Source organism: Eleutherodactylus coqui, chromosome 4, assembly GCF_035609145.1.
Source record: "Eleutherodactylus coqui strain aEleCoq1 chromosome 4, aEleCoq1.hap1, whole genome shotgun sequence".
Classification (NCBI taxonomy): Eukaryota; Metazoa; Chordata; class Amphibia; order Anura; family Eleutherodactylidae; genus Eleutherodactylus; species Eleutherodactylus coqui.
The window spans coordinates 267,820,083-267,840,730 of record NC_089840.1 but is presented as its reverse complement, the minus strand read 5'-3'; the positions used below and the strand labels follow the sequence as shown (position 1 = coordinate 267,840,730).

General features: G+C 43.8%; 1 protein-coding gene across 1 annotated transcript in view; it reads right to left on the bottom strand.

The window, feature by feature from the left end:
* LOC136626336 (ovostatin-like) overlaps positions 1-20,648 on the bottom strand; it is a 117,714-nt gene that overhangs the window by 60,789 nt on the left and 36,277 nt on the right. The window contains exons 12-21 of the mRNA XM_066601310.1: positions 19,840-19,955; positions 18,790-18,948; positions 16,612-16,890; positions 13,231-13,288; positions 12,855-12,997; positions 11,874-12,023; positions 9,951-10,118; positions 7,256-7,364; positions 4,764-4,793; positions 3,069-3,138 (exon numbers count right to left, since the gene is read on the bottom strand). Coding sequence (XP_066457407.1) covers positions 3,069-3,138; positions 4,764-4,793; positions 7,256-7,364; positions 9,951-10,118; positions 11,874-12,023; positions 12,855-12,997; positions 13,231-13,288; positions 16,612-16,890; positions 18,790-18,948; positions 19,840-19,955 — 1,282 coding nt within the window. The remainder of the gene's footprint in view (positions 1-3,068; positions 3,139-4,763; positions 4,794-7,255; positions 7,365-9,950; positions 10,119-11,873; positions 12,024-12,854; positions 12,998-13,230; positions 13,289-16,611; positions 16,891-18,789; positions 18,949-19,839; positions 19,956-20,648) is intronic.

The following is a 20,648-nucleotide window of genomic DNA, read 5'->3' as shown; positions in this document are numbered from 1 at the left end:
AATTCTCTGCCGACTGTTTTTTCAAAGCCGAACTGGGACTGAAATTTGGCCTTGGCATTTAAAAGCACTGAGGCTCACTTACTGTGTTGTAAATATAAAATATGTTTGTGGCCTTGTAGGAAAGGGGATAAATGATGGGAAACTGATCAAATTTACAGATGACACAAAGCTAGGAAGGATAGCTAACACTAGGGAAAAGAGAGACAGTATTCAAAAAGATCTAGAGAAGCTGATGGGTGGGTGGCAATTATCAGAATGGTATTTAACAAGGAGAAATGCAAAGTCCTATATCTGAGCAAGAAAAATGAAAAAAAGCATTTACAGAATGGGAGGAATTGGGTTAAGCAGCAGCACATGTGAAAAAGACTTGGGTATACTAATAGATCATAGACTGAACATGAGTCAACAATGTGATGCAGCAGCCAAAAAGGCCAAAAAGAGAAGCATAGAGTCTAGATCACGTGAGGTCATTATTCCCCTCTACACTTCCTTAGTCAGACCTCATCTGGAATACTGTGTCCAGTTCTGGGCACCCTACTTTAAAAAAGACATAGACAAACTGGAGCAAGTTCAGACAAGAGTTACTAAGATGGTAAGCGGTCTGCAAATCATGTCTTGTAAGGAACGGTTAAAGGATCTGGGAATGTTCAGCTTGCAAAAAGAAGGCTGAGAGGAGAATTAATAGCTGTTTACAAATATCTGAGGGGCTGTCACAGTGCAGAGGGATCAGCCCTATTCTCATTTGTACAAGGGAGGACCAGAAGCAATGAGATTAATCTGAAATGGAGGAGATGCAAATTAGATATTAGAAAAAAACTTTCTGACAGTGAGGGTGATCAATGAGTGGAACAGGTAACCGCAGAAGCTGGTGAGTTCTCCTTCAATGGAAGTCTTCCAACAAAGGCTGGACAAATATCTGTCTGGGATGATTTAGTGAATCCTGTATTGAGCAGGGGGTTGGACCCGATGACCCTGGAGGTTCCTTCCAACTCTACCATTCTATGATTCTATGAAATATCCGATCAGTGGGCACCTGGGAGGGAATTGCATGGGGCTCAGTGGATCCCGGTTCTCCTGATAGGGGAGTATCCCAGAGATAACTATGCTACGGTGTGCACAGACAGACGGGGGGGAGTGGTGGATGAAGGCTGTGCTGTAGAAATTGTCTCTATGGATTTCAGTAAAGCCTTTGATAGAGCTTCACATAAAGAGCTTATAGATAAGTTATTGATTTGATTTAAGGGGAATCTGGCACCTACATTTAGTTCTATAAACTAAGTTTATGGGTTAAAAGTAGGTGACTCGCTGAGTCCAGAGATGGAAGTATTATACTTACCTTCCCTGTTGTTCCTCCAGTGTTACCGTGGAAAGCCGCGGCTCAATGCATTGAGCAGTGCGCTAAGTAGTCCGCCCCTTTTAATTGTATGATGGGCGGGCTACGGTACTTAGCAGCGCTGCTCAATGCACTGAGCGCTGGCTTCCAGCGCCAACACCAAGGGAACAACGGGGCAGGTAAGTATAAAAGCTTAGCTTATAGCGCTAAAATTAGGTGACAGTCTTTTCAATTCTCTAATAGTTCAGTGGATTTTCAATTGGGTAAATGTTAGATATCAGAGTGTTATTGATAATAGAAAAAATCAGAGAAAACCACAGCAAAATCGTGTCCTTGTTTCTGTGATTTTTCACCCTTTTTTTTAATGCTGCAGCCCGTGATAAAATCTTGCTTTTATCGCAAAAGTCAATGAGACTTTCTGAAAGTTTATTGCATTGCGATAAGAAACGGGCTTGATAAGGAAACATAGGACAGAAAAAAATCGGTAGAGCGTGCCGCGATTTTTTGTTCTCTCAACATCACATCAGTGAAAACATCGCAGATGGGAAGGAAACCTTTGTAAAGCATTGATTTCATAATCTGCTTTTTTTACTGACTATTACAGCAGGCGTAAATTGCGCAAATTTCTCACCCGTGTGAAACCACCCTTAGGGTTTTTACCCACTAGCGTTTTTTTTTCTTGCGCTGTGAGAGCGAGTGAAATCGCTCAGTGTTTTCAATGGGGCCAGCGGCAGCTGCATTGAAAACTTCTGCCACAGCTGTCACAGGGGTTTCCTTCATCCCTGTGGGGATCAATAAATAGCTAAGCGCTGCCTGTAATTTGCTGAGCACTCAGCCAATCAGCACAGCCCTTTCAGGAGGCGGGGATGTTTAAATCCCCGCCTGTTAAGAGCTTGAGAGCAGTGGAGGGGAGCCAGACGGAGGATGCGCCTAAGCGGAGAAAAGGTAAATATTTTTTTTTGTTTGTTTTTTCACCACTTAGGGATGATTTTCCGGGAAGGGCTTATATTTCAAGCCCTTCCTCGAAAATCATGCTGCGGGGGTTGCCTACAACGCAGTGCTTTCAATGGGGTCGGCAGCAGCAGCGCTGACCCTATTGAAAGCAATGGTATAATATCGTTGACTTCTGCCACAGCTGTCACAGCTGTGGCAGAGGATTCCTTCATCCTCGCGGTCCCCGCGGGGGTGAAGGAAGCCCCTGCCACAGCTGCCACAGCTGTGGCAGAAGTCAGCGATATGCTCCCTATGTTTTCAATGGGACTAGCGCTGCTGCCGACCCCACTGAAAAGACTGAGCGATATCGCAGATTTCTTCTTTGCGATGCGAAGCTGGAGTGAAAAATTGCAAATGAGTATGAAACCACTGAAAATCCTTGGTTTCATAATCATCGCTGTCGCATCGCAGGGAAAAATATTGCTAGTGGATAAAAGGCCTTAGACAGAGAAAATCCTCTCATAGAAAACAATGCAGCCAGTGATGATAAACGAGATGCAAGCAAAAAACATTAAAAAACTTAGTTTTTTCAGCATTTTGTGACTCCATAAAATATAGTGAAACGTCTCCAAAAGACCCCTTTATCTCAACCAGATCTCAGCTCCATCATATACTCAGCGCACTGGTCATCTTTGAGAAGGCCACCCCAGCTAGAACACCATTTTTTAATACCATTTTGGATAATTGTCTCAAAGAGGTTTCACTGTCTAGTATAAGTTTTTAAGTGAGTAGTTATAGTTACCCTAAAGTTGTTTCCTTAAATGCAAATGCGCTATCAAAATACATACGAACAGTTGAAATGGTAGCCGGTCCTGAAGAGAGAAGAAATGAGATACTGTAAGGAAATGCAACATAATTGTCCTATTATGAAATGCTCACTGTAGTTCAGCACGCTTAGCATAAATCTATAATACAGGCAAATATCAGAAACTTTGTGATAAACTGTATCCACTTTTCAGGCACCTTTCATTCTCCCTCCTCTTTCCTACAATATTCACTCACCCTGATAAACTACTAAAATCAGTCAGTTTACTGACATGCTGTCCATAGAAGTCTATGGCAAGGAGGGAGTGAGAGAGAAGCAGAGATATGCAAATTAGAAAGATGGAACAATACCTCTGCAGCACCACCTAGTGGATGGCAGGATTCCAGCAAATCAACGTCCAATCCTTTATACAGGACTTTGTAACACAGGTTGGGAATTGAAAACCAAGCCAGAATCCATACACAGACAACTGTTTCGGGGTTTTTGTCCCTCATCAGTGTGCAGTTGAATTCTGGCTTGGCTAGTGAGAGGCCCGTGACGTGGGTTGGGAAGGGTATAATCACACCTTAAGGAGAGCGTCTATAAGGCGTCTTATAAAATCATCCATGTTCCTCTGCGATATATATGCAAATAAGGAAGATGGAACAGTGCCTCTGCCGTGCCACCTAGTGGATGGTAGCATTCCTGCAAATCAATGTCCGACCCTTTACACAGGTCTTTGAAACAATGATTTGGAGCAAAGAGATACAAACAAAGACAATGCTGCAGCTGTTTTTTTTTCTGCCTCACATCTACACTGCTCAGTCTTGCCATCCATCCCAAACACGCCACATTTTGGGAGTGGTCCCGCCATCCCAAGAAGTACCCTCTTTTTCCATAAACATGGGAACCCCACTATTAACTCAGAATTTTCTTGTGGATTATTTGAACAACCCCTTTAAATTCAAGTCTTTTTTGCTATCTGAAAAAGCAGCATCACTGTCCCAGGTCAATGGCATAACAATTGGGGTCCCAAAAGCATAAAGTTAGTTATAACCACTTAACCTTATCTTTTCCACCTTTACCCTGACTGAACAACAAGGTCTATATGTTCTCGTTTGTGTGCAGATGATTTTCCTTTGCTACATCTGAACTGACCCGGCCTGTTTTCTGCCTTTCCTTTTTTTACTGCCGCTTGCCCAAACCCATAGCCATATTGGTTTAACTCTGCTACCCTAACCTGCAAGCTTTTGTTATTGGGGACTACACTAATGACACAACCTGGGGGTTTCTAGTACAAAGCCCATAGTAATAACAATCAGTTCATTCCCTTCCAGACGTCTGATAGTGACAGCGACTTTATATTCTTACTACATAAACTTGCCTATTTGTGTCTTGGTGCTCACCATTTGATGCCACCATGGCTCAGAAGCAAAGGAGTATCCCCATGTTAGCCAAACATGGCCAAGATAGGAACACTACTGATTTCCCCATTTATGAAAACAGCTAGCTGTACTATGCTGTTTGTGCAACTCCCATTGACTTCTATGGGTGTCATGGAAATAGCATAGCACAGGGCACTTGTCTATTTCCTCTTGATCACATCTACCCACCATATTCAGCGTGGGGGCCCTAATTCAATATAGGTGCAATTTCTACAGTATAGTGTACAGTACAAAATATAAGGCCTACCGCCTGCAGTATCAGCAAAGGCCGTTCGTGCTGAGGAGAGAAATAAAATGATAAAACATAATTTAGAAGAAAAAAAACTACATAATCAGAGCATTTTGTTAAAATTCATTTACCGTAAGTCATTACAGTTTTTCATGTGATAATGATTTTGATGGGTGAGGTGCTGGGACTGAGGCTTTTACCAATCTCTGAGGTGCTCCTCTGATCTCTGTAGCGGTTTCCATCACTGCTCGGAGTGGTCTATGGGCTCCATAGCGAGTCTATAGAGTCTGTACAGGCACTACTGCTGAGCACTTCTGCAAAGTTCTTTTTAGCGATCGGTGGGGGTCTCAGCATGCTGACCCTCACCAATCAAAACGTCTGACATATCAAAACCTTTTAAAATGTTTAGTTACACTTTAATATATTTTTAGAGAGGTCCAAACTCAATTTTTCTGAAATAGAGCTCCGAATTCCTAGTAATGACCTAAAGTTAAAGCAACTTTCAGGGACTAAAACATAAAATTTTAGGGGCTGGAAATATTGAAAATCAAAAAAGCTGACATTCTCATTTGCTTCGGTGTTCCTTGGTCCAGCTCAGCAGACCCAGTCCCCATCTCCCTGATCCCAGAGGAAACTCCAGCGGTCACATGCCATTCATTGCTCAGCCAATCACAGGCTTCTGCGGTTACTTGTTATTTTAATGGCGGAATCATAGTTGAAGTATGTGATTGACATAGCAGTCGTGTGCAAACTAAAGAGCACATGACCAGGAGCTTCTGACGGGTCGGATCAGTGGGGAATGGGGATGCTGTGCTGCAAGATGGTCCACTGAAGTAAGTAAGTATGGTTTATTTCTTTATTTTGCAACTTTTCCGGTCCCCCAATATTTTTCTTTTTAGTCCAAAAAAAAAGCTTCTTTAAGGACTGGTTGCACCAACCATGCTGTTGATCCAGGTTTAGTTGAACTGTGACAAGCTGTTGAACTTGGCTTAAATGTGTTGTCCCACTTCTAGTTGTTTTGATGCAGGAATCAGACAGCTCCGTACATAGCACAGTGGCCTGGGTTGGTATTGCAGGCTAAGTCTCATTCACTTCATTAGGACTCAGCCTACACTATAAACCTGGGCCTCTGTGCAGTGTACAGAGCTGTCTGCTTCCTGCAGCAAAACCTTGTGTAATGGGACAACCCCTTTCAATTCTTGTTGATCTCAGATCAAAGCTTTGGTGCAACCGGCCATGAATGATGCAATTTGGTTGCTTGCATCTACCATTAGAGGGAAATTCAGAGGTTACAGCATACGACCCTTGATGGTGGCTACAGGAAGAAAGAATTCTATCATTTACAGTGACTCTCCAGTTTCAGGACAAAATTTTGTTCTGGGAGCGGGGGGAGAGTGGGAGAAGAAGGGTGGGAGAAGGGGGGGGGGGCGGTTATACTATTCTGGAGTTGGTGTTTTGTACTGATGCCCCTCTGAATTGCTGGTTCTGGGTCATATTTACAGCCATCAAAGACAGCAAACACAGTCCTCAGACTACCTAATCCGGATTCTAATCTAGACCACCAATGCACTATACCTGCCTTCTGATTGGCCAGCACTGCTCATGTGATTAGGGCTGGCCAATCAGAGGGTAGCTATCTTGGATGACAGAAAACGGGATCACAAACTGGGATCAGAAGGACATCGGCAGAGAACAGCAGCTAATATACCCCCCTCCAATCCCGGACTGGAGGGGCGTTTTAGCTTTATGGGAAAAAGATCTGTTAACTGAGTTATGCCAGAATTTTGACATTCGTAAATTACAATTTTGACGAAATTGAGTTTTTTTCTCACAAAATTGTGACTGCGCCAACTTCACGCTTTTATTTACACAGAAAACTGGCAAAACTCTGCTGGAGAAACCCCTTTAACAATAGGGACGGCTTCACACAACTGTATGGGTAAATACGTTCGTCACAGCACAACATATTTGCGCATGAACAAGGTTGGATGAGGTACATTTGCACGCGTGTCTGTAAATAATACTGTACTTTTTGCGCACGCAGGTCCAGTTCACACACGTGCTCGACACACCCCTTACGTGCATTAATTAGCCTAGCAAGATCCAGATGTGTGGGTTTTTTTTGCGGTTTTGCACAGGATTTCATGCTTTCCCTTTCAGTATTTGCGCATCTCTCATAAATTTCTATGGTGGCCTTTGCTGCGCAAAACACAGAAAGATAGCGCAGGTTCTGCTTTCTTCTGTGCTGTAAATGCGCATACAAAACCGCCCCTGAGAACAAACCCGTTGAAATCAATGGGTTCTATTCTCTGTGCTCTGAGAGCGCACATTTTGTGCGTGTAAACACGGTCGTGAGAACGGCGCATTCAGACGTGGCGGGATTTTTTAGCTGGGAAGGCACTGCAAATCAACAACGATTCGACAGCAAAGTCCGCGAGTGTCACGCGGAACAGATTTTACATGTGTTCAAATGGGAGACGGGGGTATAGAGTAGAAGTTCTAATAGTTACCATTTAAACCGTAAGCTTCATACATGTATATGGGACTATCGTAACTCTCCATTCCACAGATTTGTACTTTTTGTGACCGGAGATTGCTCACAGTGACCATGCTGGATTCCTGAAATGAGATGAAATGGCGAGACGTGAGTTTATTCTAGCTGAATTAATTACTATATTAAAAGGGATTGTAGAAAAACTTTGCTTTGTCCCTCCAAACACAGCGCCGCACCCCTCCACAGGGCGTGTGTGGTATTAGGGCTCAGCCCTATTTGCTTGCATGTAACTGAATTGCAATACCAGACACAACCCATAGGAGAGGTGCGTTGCTGTTTCTACTTGGAAACTGCCATGTAATAAATAATTTTAATAACTTCTCAATCTGGGATCAAAGGTCTTAAAGTCTGTTATTGGCGGTCTGTCCTGAGGATAGGTCAGTAATAGTTTTAGCTTTGAAAACCCCTTTAAGAGCAAACCGTATATTGCGGCAAATTTATCAAGCAATTTACAGCAGAAACTGGTCAATAAATGTTGCAAATGGGACCGATTACATGTTACCTCTTCAACTTGGGTCAAAAATAGGGACTGTTCCTTCAAAAGAGGGTCCCTTGGGAGATATGATAAAATTCAGCAGCACCACCTTATTCATTTCTATGGAGCTGATGAAAATAGCTAAGTACAAGCAGCGGTCTCCAGCAGTCGCATTAAAGTGCAACAGACCAGCGTTGCAGATGTACAGCCCTATTCAGTCTCCTCCTCACTGTGAAGGATGCAGTGGACCCTCAGTGAAGAGGAAATGCGTACATGGGACCCCCCAATCTTGGCTTGGTGGTACCCTCCACAATCAGACTTTTTTCACATATCCCATGAGAAGGTGATAAAAGTTTATTGTGGTGCAACCCTATTAAATGCAGCATACAATGCTGATCTGGCATGTAAATGGTTAACAAAAAAAGCAGGACCTCCCTCCCTCATGTTATCGGTCCTCCACAATACCATCACTGAAAGCCTATGCATTGTCATAGTGACTAGAGGCCCATGAGTAGACTCCGGACTTCTTATGTCTGTCAGTGTGAAAGATAGGGAATAACACAATGCAATACAAAAGTACTGCAGTATATTATATGAGTGATTATAGGATCACAGATTCAAGTCAACTAATGGGATGTAGAAAAAAAATACACAATTGGCACTGAAGCATCTTTATCAACCTGTAAAATACATTATATTCAACCCAACTTGATACCAATAATACCTATATCTCACCCGCAAAGAGCAAGCCATCGTATGGCTATGTTAATAAAAACATTAAAAAGTTATGACATTTGAAAAGTGGAAGCAAAAAAATTACAAAAATCAGCATTTTTTTCATTGGTTAAAGGGGTTCTCTGGATATTTATTTTTGGTGATCAGTCTTCATCGGAGTCCGTTGCTTGGGATGGCCACAGGTCAGTTGATCCCGGCCCGCTGTCAGTGTGGACAGCACTGGAAGCAAGACAGAGCGGTCATCACTGCAGTTTGGTACTACAGGAACTGCTCCCATGCCTTCAGAAATAAACTGGACCGCTGCAATACGAACTGCGCTATTTGTTTCCATTTCGGTCTGCACTGACAGCGGGAACAGGGATCAGCTGTACAGCGGGGATCCCGAGTGGCAGACCCTGACAGTCATCAGCTATTCATAACATATGCTAAGAGAGTTGTCCAGTTAAGACAGGCTTCACTTAGGGCTTTTACCCACGAGCGTTTTTTTTTAACACTGCAATATCGCAGTTTTTTTTTTTCAATCGGATTTTCTAATGTTAAAACCGCATGGCACAAAAATTGCACATGTACAAACTTGCGATTTTTGTGCGATGCGATTTTAACATTAGAAAGTCCCATTCAAAAAACCACATAGTGGGTAGGAGCCCTTAAGCCACTTTCACACTGCCGAGAAAATTGTGCAAGATTTGTGCATTGTGAGAAGTACAAATATGAACCCCATTCTTTTGAAGAGGGTCATACACATTGCCGACTCTTTAACCCGGCATGTCCTATCTTTGGGTGTTCCTTCGGATCACCCATTGTTTTCAATAGGGCTGACAAAGCATCACACTGCGTGCAAGGTGCACACGAGTGTGATGCGAGTGCTAGGAAACACTCCGCAATCCTTTTCGCCGCTGCGAAGGATGGCAACTTTCCTGAAGTGATGCGAGACGATATTAACAAGTTTCACGGCCCAATATTGCACTCACCCGGGTGAAATCAGCATTAAGGGTGCATTCACACGGGCACGATTTGGGTATCACACTGAAACAGACCCCATTGTTTTTAATGGGTCTATTTACATGTACGGTTTTGTATCTCGCAGCGATAGAAAAATCACAGCGTGTTCTATTTTTCTGCAAGTCTGCAGAAATCTCACCCGTTGAAAAAAATTGCTTTGCCCTTGCACGTACATGCGAGTTTCATGTGCAATTTTTAAACTTTTCCCATTGAAAATACGTGCGATTTTCACGCAAATTGCACTGCGCTCACAATGAACAATGCAATTTGACAAGCACGACATTGATCCGAGTTTCGCAGACCCGTATCGCGCCCGAAGGGTGAATGCACCCTTACTGCCAGGTTATCTATATTTTTAGGAAAAATGTGTTCTAAGCACCGCACCTTGAATGTCTCCGATTCTGTGCAACATGCAGATTCACCCGTAATTTGCACTCACCTCGAAAATGCTGTTTGCGTCGCTATCCGTAGGGGAGCTGGTAGGCACACAATATCTTCCATCATGAAACTTTACTTGATTTCCATTCTCACAAGGGATCTTAGGTTCACTTAAGTCAAAGTCTCCAATTTGCATCCTATACATATAATACCGAATGCTACTAAATATCTGTAAGACAGGTTGTTACAAAGCGCTGAGCAGCTGAACTGGGGGATAAAAAACATTCACCCTGAAATGCAAATATATATATTTGGACAAAATGAGCTCATTCGACTCAGAACCGGAGCTACAACCATTTGATCAGTGCTACCGGCACGCTTTTGGTGTCATTTTCAAGCTGTTTGAAGTGGGGTCTGGAATACTGAATTCAAAGCTGTCGTGTCTGTGTGCAAACGGGAAGGGGGGGGGGGGGGGCTGCAGAGAAGATCTGTGATTCCCTGTCTTTGGCCCTACCCCATTACTTAGCAGTTGCGTTCTGGGTCTCTCACACCACTCTCGGGAGGTCTGCGCTGTTCCCGTAGTCCTCGCAATTCTAGCCACTCATACATCATCACTTCCTGTGACAGGATTCATAAATCGCACCTCCAGAAGGCGATGGCTGTGATTGGTTCTCAAATGCCTCGCTAGCCATTTCATAAATCCCGCCTCCATAATGCGATGGCTGTTGACTGGTTCTTCGAGCGCTGCAACTCAGCCAATCAATGCAGCACTGAATATACCAATACGATGGCTGTGATTGGTTCATCGAGCGCTGCATTGACTGGTTGAGCACGGCACTCGAGAACCACAGCCATCGCTTCTTGGAGACGGGATTTATGAATTCCGTAACCAGGAAGTGATGATGTACAAATGGTTGGGGCTGAAGAACAGTGCAGACCTCTGGAGAGCGGTGTGAGGGACCTAGACGTAACTAAAATAAGACTTCCCTGAAAATAAGACCCAGTGCCTCTTTTGGGGCAAAGATTATTTTAAGACAGGGTCATTTTTGGGGAAACACTGTATGCCTAATTTGTCAGAGGAAGCCCTCCGTCTGGAAGTCTCTGAGGACCGATCCTTGTGTTGAACCTTAAGGGTGCCTTCACATGGGCCGGTTTAGCCTGTAGGACACACCTGAATCCGCAGCTGCGGAATTCCAACCAAATTCTACAGGTCTAACTATGGATTTTGATGCGGAATTGTAGGCAGATTTTAAGCCATTTTCCATTCTGCATCAAAGGCCGCAGGTAGCATGTGCATTTTGATCCGGAATTTACCTCGGCTTGCGTTACATCCTGCGGGCTACTTCTGGCCCGTGTGAAAGGTCTCTAATTGGATACATTGAAACAGGTAAACATCATGAGACAATCCCCTTAAAGGGGTTGGACCAAGACTACAAGTTATGCACAAGATAGGAGATAACTTACTGATTAGTGGGGCTCTCACTGCCGAGACTCTAATCTATGTCAAAAACGGTGGTCCCGTGTGCCCCCCCTGCCTGTCACTGCAGGGGTTGCTTCTCCTCCCGCAGTGATGTCAAAATAAATGGAGTGCTGGCCAACTGTGCGCGGTCAACGCTCCATTAATTTCAATGGAGCTGATGGAAATTCCCAAGCAGCGAATGACTGAGGTATTTCCGTCAGCCCCATTAAAAGTGAACGTCACCACGTTTTTTTCCGCGACCAGAGTTCCATTCAGTCTCCTCATCATTGCGGGGTTTGCAGTAACCAATGTCACCCATTGAGAGTAAGTGGAGGAGACAGATTCAAAGCATCGGGGGTGAATATAATGGAGGTCGATGAGAAGAAAAGAAGAACAGAGATAGATTCAGTGGGGCCATAGCTACAAAACTATGCCCCGCTGATCGAAGGACATGACCGCTCCTCTTTAATGCAGAGTTGTATATAATGGACATGCTCATAAAGTGTGCTCATTCAGAGCTCTTACATCAGCAGCGTTGAGATCATTATTTGGGTTTAGTAAATCAAGACTGATATCCCACGTTTTTACTGCGCAGATGGAACCTGGAGCCGCTGTTATGTTTTGCTGAACTTCTTCACCTGGTTCTACGACTGATTTTGCGAAGGTCATGGAAACCTAAAAACATGATAAATTATATGTAAAGAAGAATCAAAATAATACAGTATAAATATATAAAAGATTAAGCCGAGAAACTGAGCCCGCTCCATACTTGGCCAACGTTGTCTGTCTTTGAAATTAAAGGGGTTTTCCAGGAAAAATACTATTGATGACCTATCCTCAGGTTTCCTCATCAATAGTTCATCGGCCGGGGTTCACCACCCGGGACACCGGCGGACCGGCTGATCATGCGCCGGCTGACAGCACTGTAAATACACGGGGTTGGAGTGGAAACTGTTGCTCCAACCCCTGCATAGTGGCCGGTGCTTGTAATTGAAGCCTGGAGTCTCACTGAAATCAACTATTGATGACCTATCCATAGTATTTTACCTGGAAAACGCCTTTGAAATGAATAACAACAGCAATTCTGAGCACCAGTCATTACGCAGCGGTCGGAGCAATTTGCTTCCGCTTATTACTACTAACAACGGGCACCCAATCAGCTGATCGTCCGGAGTCCGGAGTGCTGGACCCTTGGTGATCAACTATTGTTGACTTATCCTGAGGTCATTAATAGTGTTCGTAAAAACCAAGCCCTCGTATGGGTAAAAAAAAGTTATGGCTCTTGGAAGGCGGGGACAAAAAAAAGTTAAAAAAAAAAAACCCAAATCTCTGGTCTTGAAAGGATTAAAGCTAATAAGTATTTTATTAGCTGTTTGTAAGTGCAACCAGAATTTGTTCAACAGTACATATGTCTAATGTGCACAGTACACCAGTGTACCTACCTAATGTATGTATGGCATAGCCATGGACTCACCTGTTGTATATATTGTATTGTAATGTACTTACCTGATTTTTAAAGCAGTTTTCTACGTTCATTTGCATGGAGTCTGTTATGATTTCCTTCTGCATTAATCCCACAATTATGAATTCCGCACTATTTGCACATTCATGGGTAATCAACAGCTCGACCTTGAAAGTTCCTTTCAAGCCTGTGAGGGAAGAATGCAAGTGTAATAGTCCCATATACAATCCTATAAAATATATGGCCGTTTATGACCGACAGACTACTTTTTATTTGTAATATTCTGTATGTCACCTTGATATTCGGTGACCTTATGGTACACAACAGGCAAAATACTGGTGTACCATACATCAATCGATGATTACAGCTACTAGTAATGATTGGAATATACTATATACTAACTGTAGAGGGAATACTCACAGTCAGGCAGGTCAACAGTGTGTTGGCCGTGTATTACAATGCGTTGTCTTGATTTGACCTAAAAAAAACAATAAACTTGTAAAAAATCTACCTCCCAAAATGTGAGCGAAATGGGTGTCTAAGAAACATCTAAAACTACTCCGGTATACTCAGTCCTTGTGTTTAGCATATCTCCCAACTTTTTAACAATGCAAAAAGGGACAACTGTAGCGAATGCGGCAAATGCTTAATGACATTCCACACACCTTCTATGCAAATCCATACCCTCTGTATCCCATAATAGTGTCCTTCAGTGACCCCCCAGTAATAGTGTCCCTTAGTGACCCCATAACTGTAATAGTAACCCCATCAGTGATCCCAATAGTAATAGCGATGTCCATAGTGGCCCCAGTAGTAATAGTGATCCCATAGTGGTCACAGTAGTAAAAGTGATCCCATTAATGGTCCCAGTAGTAACAGTGACCCCATTAGTGGTCCAAGTAGTAATAGTGACCCCCATAGTTAACCCCGATAGTGGAACTCCAGCCACCCAACAAGCATTTAACTCACTTCTACTACCAGTCCGGCGGCAGCAGTGCTGCTGCTGTAATCAGTGAGACCTCTGACCTCCCCGCCAGCATCTGTGTGCAGGGAGGGCGGGCATGGGTTGAACTGATTACAGCAGCGGTGGTCTCTGTCACTGGACCAGAACTACAAGTGAGTTAAATGGAGGGGGAGTTAAATCGTCGGTGGGAGGCGGGACAAGACTCCTGCCACCCGGGATTGCGTAACAGTGTTCCAAATCTGGGACTGTGCCATAGAATCTAGGATGGTTGGGGGGCATCGCTTAGCACTGTTGCCCTGGGGTCGAATCCAAAAATGGACACACCATCTGCATGGAGTTTGTATGTTCTCCTTGCATTTGGGTAGGTTTTCATCCACAATCCAAACATTTACGGCTAGTTTGATAATTTGAGCTAAGGAAATTAGATTATGAGATCTGTGGGAGAAAGGGACTGATGAGTAAGGCAACCTTTGTACAGCACTGAGAAATAGGTTGGTGCTATAAAAGCACCAGGTTAGAAGATTCAAAATCTCTATTCGGTGTTTGCTCTGTAGATTCATTGATTTTATTGAAATTGTGTTGGCAGTTCATGTGAGATTTACCCTCACAAGAATTGCAAGTTGTCATGCAATCGTCTTGCTAGTCTGTCCAAATAGGTCTTAGTGGTCAGACTTGGCGTTGGTCGCTCTACCTAATAACGTCTTTTTTCAAGGGCTTCGTGTCCTTTATAGAGAGTTGAAGCGCCTTGAAGAGTATTTTTCCCCTTGGGGTACGGAAAACTGAAAGTCCCTGAAAATACCCGCAACCCCTGTCCCTACCTACTTGCCCCCCCTGGGCTAAGCCCCAGGGCGACAACTGGGCGACGGTCCCTACACTCACTAAGGAAGGGGAACACTGGGACTAACAAACGGACAGACACTGGAACAAACAGCAGCAAGGCGAGTCAGACTATCCGAGTCGGCAACGAGAGGGTACGCGGTACAAGAGGGTCAGGCAAAGGCAACGTCAGGTTTAAAAACAGGGAGTCAAAAGTCAGGAGTCACAAAAAGAAGTACGCTGGTTATAACAAGTTATTAAAGCACATGCCATATTTACGCTATCATTTACACTTTTCTCTTCCCTCCAGCAAAGTATTTGGGGTTACTGGGCGGGCCGTAACAAAAATATTCCAGCCAGTCATGTCTAAAGAATGGAAATGGCACAAAAAGTGGTGCAAATCTGCATCTGCTCATAACTCATACATTTATCAAGAGGCGTGCAATGTACTCCCACATATTTTGGTTGAGGGCGAGCACCCACTGGCGTTTTTTTACCTGCGTTTTGCGTTTTGCGTTTTGCGTTTTTCCTGCACAGGCATAGAGATAACATGTGTTCCTGTCCACTGGCGTTTTTTTTGCGTTGCGTTTGCGTTTTTAACATAGGAACTGTCAGTTGCATATGTGTCCTTATTTTTCTCCATTGAAATTAATGGAAAAGCCGCGAAAACGCCGCGAAAACGCCGAGAAAAACGCCGCGAAAAGCGCGCGGAAAAAACGCGGGAAACGCGGCGAAAACGCTGCGTTTTTTTCCCGCGGAAAACGCAAACGCCAGTGGGTGCTCGCCCTTAACCCCATTCTGACCCCCATTAGCAGCCCCAGTCTAAATAGTGACCATTATAGTGGACCTCCAGCCACCAGACAAGCATTTAAGTCACTTCTTGCCCGGGGCTGCTGTTGCAATCAGCGTGACCTCTGACCTCTCCTTTCTGCCACTGCCTGTGTGCAAGAACACAGACCATTGTTTTTTTTTGTTACCCTAGTTGGCAAAAAAAATTGAATGAAAATAGAAAAGTGACTAAAAAGATGTATGTACCCCAAAATGGTTCTAATAAAAACGACAGCTCACTCCACATGAGCCATCATGCAGTCCTGTGTCTCAGAAAGGTGCTTTCATATGGCACGCACTGGTGTAACTATAGGGGATGCAGAGGATATGGTTGCACCCCGGCTCAGGAGCCGTAGGAGGCCCATAAGGCCTCTCTTCTCCATATAGGGAGCCAAGTACTATGAACAAAGCATTATAGTTAGGGGCCCTGTTACAGGTTTTGCAGTGAGGCCCAGGAGCTCTGCGTTAAGGCATTAAAAGAAGTTGTTAGGCCCCAAGACAAACTTTTGCACCCACGCCCATGAGCCTTTAGCTACGCCCCTGATGGGACGGAATATTCCACAGCAGCGTTGCAAAATATACCCTCTTCCAGAATTAAAATATCACAGGAAAAGGGAGAAATTTGCAAAATCACAGAACCAAATGGCCAAATTTACCAAATACAGTAAAAGGACAAAGATAGGGGGGCTGGATACTCACCTCCCAATAGAGGCAGAAGGCTCAAATGCCTTTTCCAGAATACTAAACACTAAAATCCAAACTGCTAAAGTGCAGCTGTTGATGTGTGAAAGCACCCGAATAAGGAAATGGAATGCGATGCTTGTTGGAAACAAAAAGGTCCTTTATTTTAAAAAAATTGCAAAACCACCAAAAACTATATAAATTTGGTATTGCCATAATCCAAATTCCCATCAACTGTGTTCCATGTGTTTTTCTTACTGCACCGTGAACAACATAAAAGCTAACTCCCCCTCCCAAAAGTGGTGCATTTCACCTCACTTAAAATTGTGTGAGCTTTTTGTAACATTATATGGTGTAACAAATGGTACTGTTAAAAAAACAAGCCCTCAGCCACGTCGATGGGCAAATAAAAATAAAGTTATGGCTCTTGGAAGACGGGGGGGAAACAACTACCCTGGTCTTGAATGGGTTAAGACTGGCGTATCAAACGGCTGTCCATACCTTACACTTACCATGTAAGAGAAAGTCATTGAAGTTTTGCCTTTCCCCAATCCGGCTTTTGTCAATTTATATTCCACCTCTACATAAAAGGGCTGGTTACAAGCGATTAGCCCTGGATACTTTACTATTTGTAAGAAGCAATTTGATTCCGAGAAGGTACGATAAACGGTCATTTCCACAGTGGGATAATCAGGTTGATAGTAATGAGGATAATTTGGAGCAAATCTTCTACCTCCCCATATAGGCTGCTGATCTGTCCAATAACATTGATCTTCACTTTGAAAGCTGGCCTGTGGAACAGAAAATAAAACCATGATGTATAATGGAAGACTACCGCTTCTAAACTCATCGATTTATATATGGGAATGGCGGATATTAACCTGGGTAATAGTGTGATATAGTGGTATATTACATTATCTAAAACACTGCCCCCGCACCGCTGTGACTGACTATATTGAAGGTATCGTGGCATAGTTTGACATAATCCATATACAGTATGTAACACTGGCAGGGTTATAAAAGGAGGGACGCAGAAGCTTCAGTCATGTCCGGGCCCGAGAATCCAGGCGGGCCAAAAATATCTTTCTTCTCCATAGGATAAAACCAATTCTACAAATATTATATGATGTTCATGGAGCCAAATGACAGATTATGCATTAAAGGGGTGTTCTCACCCCCGGCTGCTTGTCTCCATTCCCTTGAATGACTATCACTCTTGTGTAAAGGAGATGGCTGTAGGGCGCTTATGTGCCTGACAGTCGTACCGTGTAAAAAGACCTGGCAACAGCATTAAGGGTGGGGGCCCTATGTCAAGGTAGATGCAGGTGCCAGAGGATATGCCATAAAAGCCTGAGATTAAAATACCTCTTTAAAGGGATTGTCCCACTTTTAGCTGTTTTGCTGCAAGAAACAGACAGCTCTATGTATTGCGCAGTGGCCAGGGTTAGTACTGCAGGCTGAGTCCCATTCACTTTAGTGAAATTTAGCCCACCGTACCAAACTAGGCCTGTAGAGGATGGTCTGCTTCCTGCAGGAAAACAGCTTGAAGTGGGACAAACCCTTTAAGCTTATGGCAGTAGGCCTGCCAAGTCCTTGAGCATTTAGGCCACCTGCACACGGGCGGATTTGCATTGCGGGCGTTAACCTCCGGATTCCGCAGCAAATACTGCCCATAGCATGCAATGGAAAAGCAATATTTCCTGCATGCAAGCGGAAATCAGTTGCAATTTTCCGCTAGTGGAGGAAAAATTGCAGCATGCTTTATTTTTAGGCGGATTCCATGTGAACGGCCTCCATTGAATTCAATGGCAGCTGTCTGACCCGCGGCGCTTCCGCAATCATCCTTGCCTAGAGAGGGCATGGCAAAATCTGTACTGCGCACCGATCACACTATCTGTGGTACAGATTAAGAAGATGCCGGACAGGTACGCGGGGTCACCAGTCGGGCACAGGGTCAGACTCCACTGTGGGATCCCGCATGCAGAATCTGACCCGTTTGTGCGCAGCCGGCCTTATGCATGTCTATGTAGCCAAGTGATCCTGCAAAGACTATAGACACCTATGTTCTCTGGGTGCCTTACATTGTCTTGTAGACAACCAAGGGAGTAGATCTTAGCTAACGGGTAACATTTAGCATTACTGTTCTTCTATTGAAAACTGAGCTGTGGGGGGAGGCTCCTGCTGCAGCCAGTTGGCTTATAGTCAGGCACAGGTTTGTAAGAGGCACGGATAAGGAGTATTTCTCACAATTTTACTTGCAATATGAGACAACACAGTATGAAAGGGAGAGGAGGAGATTAGGGAAATAATAATCGGGTGTTTATTTTTACATTTTTGGGGTGTATGTTATAAGTTTTTAGTGCTTCTTTAAAAAAAATTCAATAATGGCTCTTAGTATTTTCACATTGTGGATTGAATATCAGACTCAAGAGACCTACAAGCCCTTCACTCATACCCAACATTGCATTATAGTCCGTGTTACCCTTATGTATGGCATGGCATTAGAGATGAGCGAGCACGCTCGGATAAGGCAGTTACTGGAGTGAGCATCGCTCTTCTGGAGTAACTGCATTCTCGTCCGAGCAGGCTATCATGAATCAATTCACACCAAAGATATCCTTGCCCAATACCGAGAACATTACATTGGAGAATTAACCATACAGCTGATTTTGCTATGATAATATACATACGCGAATGGTATAATTTGCATTGTAGTATGATGATGTATCTATCCTACATTTGGCAATTCCTTGGGCATTTGTCATTACTGTCATGACTTCTTGTCCATCAACCTCTATGGTAATATTCTCATTGGGCATTGGATCTCCGTTTTGATTTGTTAACATGACCTAAAGAAATGGGGCAGAAAAATACATGTAAATTATCCGGAAGTAATAAACACAAGCCAATCCCAATACAACACACGAAGCATGGCCACTTTATTAAAGACCCCCATGGTAGCGCCTTGGACTCCTTTGACCTTCAGAATCACAGCAATTCATCACAGTATAGATTCCGCTCGGTGATGAAATCGTTCTGCAGGAATATCGGCACCTGCTGACAGGAAGGGGTCATTGATCATGCTGACCTCCCATCAGCACAGTGCAACAGGAATCTGGATCCATCTGACAGCCAATGTTTTCCCACAACCCAGTGATACAACTTTTCGTTCTTTTGTCCACTTTTTGTTTCTCTTAGTAATGGGACTTGAACTGGTTGTCTGCGGTTATAGCCCATCTAAGGAACGGTGAGTTGTGCATTCAGACATGTTAGCTGGAGCTCCAGCGTTGTATTTAGCTACTTTTGACTGTAACACTAGATTCCTGACATCCTCCTCTCACCCCTTTGGGGGTTAGATGTTTCCAGTCACAGGATCCAATTTCTCTGGATGTTTTAACTTGATCACACCATTCCCAGATATTCTCCACACTGTTACACAAGAAAACCCCACAAGGGAAATCCGGGCCCCGGCTAGTCTGGCAGCGGCCTTGTTGGAAGTCGCTCCGATCGCTGGATTTTCCCATCTAATGTGGATTCACACTGAAACTGATCCATGGAAAACTTGTCAGTGATTTTATGCTGCGCTCGCTGGTCATGGGGGGATATTTTCCATATAGTAAAGCTCCAATTGTGAGGGGGCTGAGGGCTCTAATAAAGCATCCAGTCAGTGTATATGGACCATATACCCAGACATAACAATTACTGTTATATCTAGAATGGATTAGATTATTCATACTCACTGTTACAGGATAAGGCAGTCCGGTTTTGTAATTAGGGTTAGAAGAGGAATAATCAAACTGCAGATTGGCTTCCAGCATGCTGATGCTCATAAAACAGACTTTGTTTTCCAGGATGTCTGTGAAATGAAGGGAAGTCAGTAATTTGAAGCTTATTTACACTTCAGACAGATATTAGCTTGAATGCCTTTGCTTTAAAATGGTTATCAGGACTGCCGTAGGGATGGCCCATCCTTTAGGGTAAAACTTGAGGCCAAGGAGCGATCATGACTTCTCTGGATTAACTCTAGAAAAATGTGACGCGTCTCGAGGTGAAATGCGTCACTGGATTCATCAAGAGAAGTCAAGTTTGCTCCTTGGCCTTTAGTTTTGTCTTCACCTCTTGTGGATGTGCCGGTCCTTGCTTTTGCGTTCTGTTTGCACCTTTCAAACGCTGATCTCTACAGCCCCCACCCCCACCGCAATGATCCATATTTTGATTGCACCTATTTGGTTACTAACTTTTTCTGTCAAAGCTGTTGCCATGCCCTTATGTTTTTATTTAGCCCTGGATATGCTTAGGATAGGCCATCAATATCAGATCGGTAGAGGTCCAGCTTTCATTGTTGACCACTGTCTATGGGACTGACAGGGATAGTCAAGTACGGTGCTTGCTTCTCTCTACATAAAGATGACGGAAGTGGTTATGATCGTGAATGACCAATACTCCATTTGAAATGAGAGATTTGAAGCCCCCATCCCATCCAGTGTTCATACACTTATCACTTTTCCTATGGCGAGATAACCCCTTAGAGTCTATATAGCGACCATGT